Consider the following 10,790-nt stretch of genomic DNA (forward strand, 5'->3'; position numbering starts at 1 on the left):
GGAAGACCAAGGATGATGCTGAATGGGTGGCACTTGGACGAAATATGGACACAAACAGCCTCTGTTGCACTGTTTTTGCGTATGAACCAACCCTGGCGATGATGTCTCCACCTAGACGAGAGAATGAAGGGATGGGACAAAGTCTACATGATGAATGAATCCCCTCTAGACACAGACCGCCGCTTTGTTCTATTTTAGTGTTTGCCTTAGCAAGGGCATATACCTTCTTTCAAGAGCTGCCACTCATACCATGTTTCATCAATCCCATATTTCATAACCACATCTTCATGACTTTATTTATTGGACAGTCAAATCCGCTTCTTCAATGCACAATCGACAGCACGAGGAGGGCAAACTTCAGTCTCTCCCCCACTGTTCTTACATCTGTCACTCTTGTTTAACCTCAGACCCAACACGCTACCTGTTTTGGATGATGAGCTCTTTGCATTGCAAGCTTCTCTGTTTACAGATATTAAAAGAAGAACACAAATCCTAAAAACAGAGCATACATCTCGTTAACATCCCTGCCTCATCTGAAACAAAGGATGACTCAATCGGTTCTATCGAATGCAAGAAACAACCTTCGTGTCTAGGTCTTCATTCACAGAAAGGATCACAAATATAGGAGCCAACACAACATAAAAAAAAAAAAAAAAAAAAACGAGGGAAGGATAAACAAAGAATAAAGTAGGAAAAAACATGAGTGTTTCAAGCCTCATGTCGGGTGATATCCATGGGTTGATACAGGTGAGAAGATCCCAAGCCAGATCCATAAAAAAAACGTGAGAAACAGATCTCATTAACTCCAAACTAAACCATAAGGATAATCAGCAAGATCAACAACAACAATAAACAAGTGATCCAGAAAAAAAAAAAAAAACAATGAAATTCAACATGAAATCCAACCCGGACTGATGAGCAATGCAAAGCAAACCAAAATGAGAAAGATGTTGAGAAAAATATGAATCAAAGCAAGCAAGAAAATTGCTTCAAACTCACCTGCAGCTGCTCCTTTCCGGATCCCGCCTTCTTCAAGCTTCACTCCCAGACCCCTGAACTAGCAAGTCCCCCCTCGTATATCCTTTCCTCTCCTGTTTCTCTCTTCTCCAAGAAGCCACTACCAACTCCACTATGCCCCCATCAGCCAGCATGGCGTCTCTGACTACTAGCATCGCCCACCATGCTGCAGCAGGTCCCTCATTCTTTTAGAAAAGGGGTCCCCCTCCTACTAAAAAACTTCCTCTCCCCCCGGGTCTTCAGGTGCCTTTTTTTTTTTTTTTTTTTTTTTTTTTTTTTTTTTTTAAGTTATGAAAACCAATATTAATGGAATAATCCCAGCATAGCTTGAAAAGAGGGGTCTACAAATATTATTTGGAAAAAAAATACAAAATTTACATTTTGAACATGTTTTTTTTTTTTCATAATATTTAGTGTAAAATTGGAATACATCTTAATAGGTGTGCATAACTTCAAATAATATGTTTGTTTTTAGTGATTTTTAACTGTTCTTAAATGTTGGGTCTACTAAATAGTAATTAAATGCCTTTGTTTGTCCAAATATAATTACTATATTTATTTTTATTTTATATATAGTTATGATAGAATATTTGAAGAATAATAGTTCAATGAAAAATAGTAATTAACATATTTGAAAATATCAATATTTGTCTCAATAATAGAAATTTTAAAAATTAGTACTTAACATTATTGTCAAAAAAGTATTTTGTATTTTTTTAATTCTATATAATTGAAATGGGATATAATTTGAGAAAACCTAAACATTTAGAAATATCAATTTATTATAATGGTAAAAGTGTTAAAAACAACAAAATTACTTAAATAGGTGAAAGATCTTATTTATGATTTGGTCTCTAAGCTTTCAAAAGTACTTCAAAAAGTTTTAAGTTTGAAAAAGTAACCCTTTCAATTCATCAAAGATAGAAGAAAAAAAATTCACTTTTGACTCAAACAATTTCTCTAGAAAAGGTGATGGATTAATATATAGTTCAACCATTGCATCAAACAAGGTCATTGACAAGACCATTATGATGTAATATCTAATCCAAATTTATGGATCACAATTGTTGATGGAAATTAGCAATGCAACCACTTTTTGACTCCATTCAAGGCCACAAAAGTCTTTGTCAAAAGGCCGTGTAGTTGATTAGAAAGATATTTTTATATTGATATATAAATGTATATATACATTTTAATTCACAACTAAGATATATTTTAATTGACAATCAAGAAATTGTTTCGAATAATAATAAAAAACATAAATAAATTATTTTAAGTTGATAATTAATTAAGTTTACACTATTATTGGAACATATATATAAAAAATCAAGATTATTAAAGGCAACTTAAAAAAAATTTGAAAACAAAAACTTATTGAGTTAAGGCATTCTTTTGGATGATGAAAAATATAAGTATGATCACGTTGTGTCTATTTCCATTTTTTTATTTTTCAAGTACATGAATAGGAATTTTTTTTTTCTATATTTTGTTTTTCAAAAATAATTTTATTAAATTTTAAAATCTATAAATATTTAAAAATAAAATAACAAACCATATTTTTAAAAGAAATGTTAAAAATTATAATTTTTTTAAAAAGAAAAAATAGAAACAAAAATTTTATTTTATACATAAGCCAATTCTTCATTAACAAAGAATTGATGAGATACAATTCCATGCATATTCAATTCTTTTATTTGTGGTTGTCTATTGTTAATCTACAATTTTAGAATTTTTCCCACTTTATTCATGTAAAATTAAAGAAAAATGAAAATAAAAAGGAAAAAGCTATTAAAAACTTCAATGTTTCAATTACAAGCCATGTGGCCTATTCTTTTTGCCCCATTGATGTTCATATTCATAGATGCAAGTAGAATATTGGTAAGTGAATCATGTTAATGGAAATATTGCAGGTAGAGTGTCAAAACTAACTAGCTTTATGTTGAAAAGTTTGTTATAGGAAATGACTATGTAGTTAAAAAAATTATTAGATGCATGTAGATTTGAGTTCGAGTGTATAAATAAGTAATGAATATCCTTCATTTCCACCCATCCAACAATGGCCCTTCAATATCTTTCATCCTATTCCTCACTCTCCCAACTCATCACCATTCTTTGCTTCTATATCATTCTTCATTTCCCTTTTTATTCATCGTCGTCATCAATTCATGTCTCTTCTACATCTACTTCTACTCCTACTACTTCTCCTTTGATTATTGAGCAAGGAAAAGAAGCACTCACTCTTTTAACATGGAAATCTAGCCTTGATACTCAATCACAATCTTTCCTTTCTTCTTGGTTTGGAGTTTCCCCATGCAATCATTGGTTTGGAGTTACTTGCCACAAGTCAGGAAGTGTCTCCAGTTTAAACCTTTACAGTTGTGGTCTAAGAGGTACGCTCCACAATCTCGATTTCTTTTCACTCCCTAATCTCCTCACTCTTAATCTTTATAACAACTCCTTCTATGGAACCATTCCCACCCACATTGGTAATATTTCCAAATTGATCACCATCCTTGATTTGGGTTTGAATAATTTCAATGGCATCATACCTCACCAAGTTGGATTGTTAACATCTCTTAGTTTTCTTGCTTTGGATACCAACCATCTAAGAGGTCCAATCCCTCATTCAATAGGAAACTTGAGGAACTTAACCACATTGTATCTTTATGAGAATGAGCTTTCTGGTTCGATCCCTCAAGAAATTGGATTGTTGAGATCTCTTAATGATCTTGTGTTGTCAACTAGCAATCTCAGTGGTCCCATCCCGCCTTCCATAGGAAACTTGAGGAATTTAACCACTTTGTACCTTCATACTAACAAACTTTCTTGTTCGATCCCTCAAGAAATTGGATTGTTGAGATCTCTTAATGATCTTGAGTTGTCAGCTAACAATCTCAGTGGTCCCATCCCGCTTTCCATAGGAAACTTGAGGAATTTAACCACTTTGTACCTTCATACTAACAAACTTTCTGGTTCGATCCCTCAAGAAATTGGATTGTTGAGATCTCTTAATGATCTTGATTTGTCAATTAACAATCTCAGTGGTCCCATCCCGCCTTCCATAGGAAACTTGAGGAATTTAACCAAATTATATCTTTCTGATAACAAAATCAATGGCTCAATTCCTCCCGAAATGAGACACCTTACACATTTGAGATCTTTAGAGTTATCTGAGAATAATTTGACTGGCCAACTACCGCATGAGATATGTCTTGGTGGAGTACTTGAATATTTTACAGCTCAAGGAAACCATCTCACTGGATCCATCCCAAAGAGCGTGAGAAACTGCACTAGCTTGTTAAGAGTTAGGCTAGAAAGAAACCAACTCGCAGGAAATATAACAGAAGATTTCGGTATGTACCCGTATTTAATTTATATTGATCTGAGCTACAACAACTTGTATGGTGAGCTTTCGCATAAATGGGGGCAGTGCAATAGCCTGACAAGCTTGAAAATTTCCAATAACAATATTTCTGGTATGATACCACATCAACTTGGGGAGGCAACCAAACTAGAACAACTTGATCTCTCTTCAAATCGTCTTGTTGGGGAGATACCAAAAGAATTGGGTATGTTGAAGTCATTGTTCAATTTGATGATAGACAACAACAAACTTTCAGGCAACATTCCTTTGGAATTAGGAAATTTGTCCAATCTCGCACTTCTTAATTTGGCATCAAACCATTTAAGTGGCCGAATTCCCCAACAAGTCCGAAACTTTCGGAAATTGTTGTCCTTGAATTTGAGCAATAATAAGTTTAGGGAGAGCATTCCCGCTGAGATTGGGAATGTGATCACCCTTGAGAGTCTTGACCTTTGCCAAAATATGCTGACAGGAGAGATACCACAACAGCTCGGAGAATTACAAAGCTTGGAAACATTGAATCTCTCCCATAACAACCTCTCGGGTACCATCCCACCCACTTTTGATGATTTGCGAGGCTTGACATCCATAGATATATCCTACAATCAGTTGGAAGGTCCGCTACCCAACCTCAAAGCCTTTCGAGATGCTCCATTTGAGGCATTAAGAATAACAAAGGTTTGTGCGGTAACATCACTGGTCTCGAGGCATGCAACACAGGCAGAAAGAAGGGGAACAAATTGTTTATTTTGATTATACTCCTTATTTTGAGCATTCTATTGCTTTCATTTATTTCTTATGGAATTTATTTTCTTCGTCGAAGGGTAAGGAGTAGAAAAATCAATTCTAGAGAAGTAGCAACTCAACAAGATCTATTCGCAATATGGGGCCATGATGGGGAAATGTTATATGAACACATCATTGAGGGGACTGAAGATTTCAACTCAAAAAATTGTATTGGCACTGGAGGATATGGAAATGTTTACAAGGCCGAGTTGCCTACAGGTCGAGTTGTTGCTGTGAAAAAACTTCACTCAATACAAGATGGAGAGATGGCTGATCTAAAAGCTTTCAAAAGTGAGATTCATGCTTTAGCAGACATACGACATCGCAACATTGTCAAGCTTTATGGCTTTTGTTCATGTTCAGAAAACTCATTTTTGGTTTATGAGTTCATGGAAAAAGGAAGTTTGAGAAACATTCTAAGCAACAAGGAAGAAGCAACGGAGTTTGATTGGGTTTTGAGGCTAAATGTTGTCAAAGGCATGGCTGAAGCTTTATCTTATATGCACCATGATTGCTCCCCTCCTTTAATTCACCGAGACATATCGAGCAACAATGTTCTGTTAGATTCAGAATATGTAGCTCATGTATCCGACTTCGGCACAGCTCGGCTTTTGAAGTCAGACTCATCTAATTGGACTTCATTTGCAGGAACTTTTGGTTATATTGCTCCAGGTGATTTTTGTTGGCGACTTGCTTATCTCTGAACTGCATCCATACATGTTTATTAATGTGTTATTTATTGCATCGGGATGGAACGGTATACTCAATCTTTAATTCCTCAAATTTTTTGTGAAACCATACGAGTTGTCCTTTTGTTCTTTTGCTAAGAAATTAGGATGAACATGATAATTTTATTTTTTTTGAAATTTCCATGTTTAATAGTTAGCTCTTTAATATTACATTTCTCTCAGTACAATTTTCTTAAGTGTTTTCTACATTACTTATTTGTTTGGAATATAATGTTAAATATTACCTATTTTTGTTGGGCTATAAGCTTATGGTGATGCGTAATTCCGATTGATGCATGGTAGAGTTAATAACACAACATAAGATAAAAAAAAAATTAAAATTAAAACTTTTTTAATAATTTAGCAAACAAAAGCATGATCAAATATTCCTTAATTGCAGAACTTGCTTATGGCTCAAAGGTAGACAGTAAAACAGATGTTTATAGCTTTGGAGTGGTAACATTGGAAACAATTTTGGAAAAGCATCCTGGGGAACTCATCTCATCGCTCTTTTCATCAGCGTCCTCGTCATCCTCATCACCATCAACTGTTTATCATTTACTGTTGAGTGAAGAGATAGACCAACGTCTCTCACCTCCTATGAATCAAGTGGCTGAGGAAGTAGTGGTTGCAGTGAAGTTAGCACTTGCATGCTTGCTTGCTAATCCCCAATCTCGACCAACCATGCGACAAGTTTGTCAAGCACTCTCAACATGGTGGCCGCCATTGTCAAAACCATTCTCCATGATTACTTTGGGCGAACTGCTTGGTCATGGAGGTTAAACTACTTGAGGGTCTTCACTTCTCCTTATATATATATTTGTTGTCATGCATTGTGTGCGCCTTGGATTTTACTTTTCGTTGTCTTTGTATTATGTTTTCTTATTTCAATCAAGTACGGTTTGCACAAAAAGGTTTTGCAACTTGCTTTATAAATAAAGTGTTATTATGCAAGTAACTTTGAGCGAAGCTTTGATTCATTATGAATTGCTTCATGGTTAAGTCTACAAATAAGTTAATAATGAAAATTTAGTCGAAATAAAACCCTCAGTACCATCCATCCCATGTGGTCATTCATTATTAATATTGCATCCCTATCATCCCCACCAACTCGTGCTACAAGATATATAACCATGTTTGGAACACTGTAAAACCATTTCTCATTTATTCTTATATTTGGAAATCTTTATTGGGAAAAAAAAATGTACAAATGGGAATTCATCTGTTTAAATTCATATTATTTTCATAAATTTTAAAATATTTAAAAAGTATACATTTTGTAAAAAGGAATTGTTATGGTTGAAGTTCTAAAAAAAAATTACCATATTTTCTTCTACATAAATGAATTGACTAATTTTTTTAATAATAATTTAGTAGTATAAACATTTAACATTTTTCACGAAGGTTATGTTTAGAGAAGGGATTAGTATTAAGCCCTCCTTTTGTACTCTATCTTAACTGCAGAATCATAATTATAGGGCACATGGGTTGCAAAAATTCTTGGGCTTGCAAGGACGTCAAGATTAATAGAATTCAGGTCATTTTCGAAAAGGTCAAACTTGATGGGATAAACGCAAACAATACACAACCAGATTTTATCCCCTCTTGTGAGAACCTAATAGGAATCAATTTAATAGAGTAACAACAATTCACCCAATGCAACAAGAATATGAACACCAACAATTTTTAGTGTGGAAAACCTTCCCAAATGTGAGAAGTAAAAACCACGGGACCTTTAGGCCACTTAAACCCTCCACTAATATAATCAATGAGTTACACAATTCTCTCTAGATGAAACTAGAGGTTTACATCAGCCATATCTCAAGACAATTAGTCTTGGCAAATACAAAACAACTTGCATAAAACAATGGAGAGATCTCACCAAAACAGAGTCAATGTTCCCGGACACAAATCACCACTGTTCCAAACTCCAAATCCAATCTCCACCGTTCAAAATGAAGATCAATGAGTTAAGAACGTGCTAACCAAAAATCATCTCGATCAGACCACGGATTAATCTCGATCAAAGCTGAAGATCAGAACTGCCCGGGTGAGAAGAAATTCAACAACAAAGATGCACTGTTCACGGACTGAAACAACAACCTTCCGGAACTTCAAATCCGATCTCCACCGTTCAGATTAGAGATCAATGAGTTAAAAATCTCTCCTTCAAATTTCAGGTCGATCGGACCACACACGAAGCGGGATCGGCCGTTTGATGAAATCTGGACAGTAGAGAGAAGAAAAGAAATCAACGTTTTTCTTCTCTCTAACTTCAAAAATTCAGTGGCTCTTTTTCTTTTTCTCTCTAACTTTCTCTTCCTTTTTCTTCTTACTCTCCTCTAGGGCTGCAAAGATGAAGAAGAAGAAGAGAAAACGGTTTCTTCTTCCCTTTTATACATTAAGGCCTAAGAAGCCTTAAATGTTTGGGCTTTGGGCTTTCCTCCACAAGAAGGAAATAACCCAACCCAACAAAACTCACAGCGAGGCACAAGCGCATGAGGGCTGGAAGTGAGCAGGTGGCCTGTGCCGGAGCATAGTGGTCTCGGTTTACAATGGAGAAAGCGAGGGCCCTCAACCATGTGGTGCCTGATTTTGGGAGAGTGCACAGTAGCAAATCTGTGGCTTTCGCGTGGAAGTTTCGATGAAAGGAGATGATACCTTGAATGGCTGATGATGGAATCCAACAGCCTTGGTATTGATAGAAAGAGAACCCATTCCAGGCCATCTTCCTGGGAAGGGTCTTGATGAGACCTTTCAACTCGCTGCCCTGCATTTCATCGTCTCCAAATGAATTGCTTTTGGAGATTTCAGCTGTTTTCTCCATGAGAATGGACAGAGGAAATGGATACGGGAGGGTAATGGTAAAGGAATTGGACAAATGACAAGTGGAAAGGATAAGCTCCATATTTGTTCTAATCACAATGTGTTATCATGCACAACATTTCAAAGTATATTGTCCACCCGAAAACCCAAGTTCGACGCGAAATCTAGCCTGAAGGCCCTGAACCAGGTCAGCAAGCCTAACATGCAAATCAAAATTTTAAAATCTCTACATGTGACAGCTGTCATCACCTCTCTTATTTATTTATTTATTTTTAAATGTTTTTAATCTCTATATATACAATATTTAAGCCTGACACCAGAGTTCGAATATCAAGCCCAAACATTGAACTTGAGTCCTAAGCTTGAGGCCCGCAGGGCATGGCTTCGGGCCTTGGATTTGGGAGAATAGACTTGATCCAACCCAAAAGGCCCATCCAAAGCTTGAATATTCAAACTTTAGCCCACTTCCTGGCTGATTATCCGAGGAATGAGAATGAATATCTTATTCTTTTTTTTCCTTTATTCTCATATTTAAATAATTTAATTGACACTAAAATGAAAGAAAAAATGACTCCTTTATAAATAAAATCCCACTTATAATTGGGTTTATGAGGTATTTTGATTCTCTAGTACAAGTTATTTTCGAAAACATTTTTCAATTGTTTTTAAAATTAATTTTTTATTTTGATTTTGTAAAAAAAAAATTATGAATTCAATTTATATAATATAAACTAAGTTTAATTCATGTCTTATTAAAAATTAAAACAATTTTTAAATTAAAAATAAATTTAAAATAAATATTTTTTAATAAAATATGAATATTAATAATATAATAAAATCATAAATTATATTTTTTTATAAATATTATAAAAATATGGATATTAACATCTTATAAAAGCATAATTGATTTATTTTGTTAAAAATAAATAATGACAATAATTCAAAATTAATAATCGCTAATAGTGTTTTATATGATTTTATAAATATTATAAAAATATGAATATTAACATTTTTATAAAAAAAAAAATTATTTTATTAAAAATAAAGAATAATAATTCAAAATTAATGATGGCTAATACTATTCTATTTTAAATGAATTTGAAAACAAATAAGGTTTAATATTTTAAGATATAAATAAGCCAAATTTTCATACATTTATTACTTAATTAAAGATATGGTATTTAAAATTTTTTATTTAATTTATAATCAATTAATTAGTTTTTTTGAATTTTAAATTAGTCTTAAAATATTAGAAAACTTATTAAAGAAATTAAAACATTAATTATGTCTATTAGTTTTATAGTCATTGTATATATTTTTTGAATTTCAAATTATTTTTTAAAATTATTAAAATTATTAATAAATTCAATATAAATTTTCATTTGATTTAAAATTCATTTTCTCTAATGAAAACAAAATAGGAAAAAATATTTTTTCTATTTTACTTTGTTTTAAAAATTGTTTATAAAACAATGACGAAGTAGTGGTATAAATCTTTTAAAAACAATTTTATTTTTAAATTATACGCCCAAGTAGGTTTTCATTATTTAGGAAAAAAACTCTCAAGAATGTCTTCTTAAATGAAAATAAAAAAATTATATATTCATATATATATATATATATATATGAATATTGCTATTAATGTATTTCTTTTTTCATTCTCATTCACTTGTTACTTAACATTGACTTGGAAACACATTATCATTCTAATTTTACATTCCTATATGCATCGAAATACAAGAACTAAAATCATTGAATTCATTCCTATTCAAGTGAAAATATGAATAAAAACGGGAAACTTATTCTCATTCCTCATTTCATTTACTAAACATGGTTTGCAGGTTAGATGAAATCTTTAAACTCACTACTCAACATTTCATTTCTTTAGAGATTTCAACTGTTTTCTCCATTAGAGTGGACAGAGGAAATGGATACAGGAGGGTGGTCTACATGAGATGTAATGGGTAGTCGAAAATTATAATATTAGTGGTACATATAACATATTTCAAACTGAAAGTATATACAATTAGTACATATGATGTGTCAATTTTAAAAACATATTACAATGA

General features: G+C 33.0%; 1 protein-coding gene and 1 pseudogene across 1 annotated transcript; one reads left to right on the forward strand and one right to left on the reverse strand.

The window, feature by feature from the left end:
• The first annotated feature begins 3,073 nt into the window (after nt 1–3,073).
• LOC117928223 lies at nt 3,074–6,678 on the forward strand (annotated as a pseudogene).
• Nucleotides 6,679–7,324: 646 nt separating this feature from the next.
• On the reverse strand, nt 7,325–8,722 carry LOC117928224 (cytosolic sulfotransferase 15-like). Its single transcript, XM_034848141.1, has 2 exons — nt 8,378–8,722; nt 7,325–7,510 (listed from the first exon to the last, which is right to left on the reverse strand). Exons 1-2 carry the CDS (start codon nt 8,720–8,722, stop codon nt 7,325–7,327), a joined length of 531 nt encoding a protein of 176 aa, XP_034704032.1.
• Between the last annotated feature and the right edge of the window lie 2,068 nt (nt 8,723–10,790).

This window comes from Vitis riparia, chromosome 13 (assembly GCF_004353265.1).
Source record: "Vitis riparia cultivar Riparia Gloire de Montpellier isolate 1030 chromosome 13, EGFV_Vit.rip_1.0, whole genome shotgun sequence".
NCBI lineage: Eukaryota > Viridiplantae > Streptophyta > Magnoliopsida > Vitales > Vitaceae > Vitis > Vitis riparia.

What these genes read in the sequence shown, in the direction of transcription:
- LOC117928224 (XM_034848141.1), bottom strand. Translation starts at nt 8,722, where the DNA reads ATGGAGAAAACAGCTGAAATCTCCAAAAGCAATTCATTTGGAGACGAT. An exon ending in TCATGCGCTTGTGCCTCGCT is followed by an intron (nt 7,511 to 8,377) that starts GTGAGTTTTGTT and finishes GATTCCTATTAG; the next exon opens with GTTCTCACAAGAGGGGATAA.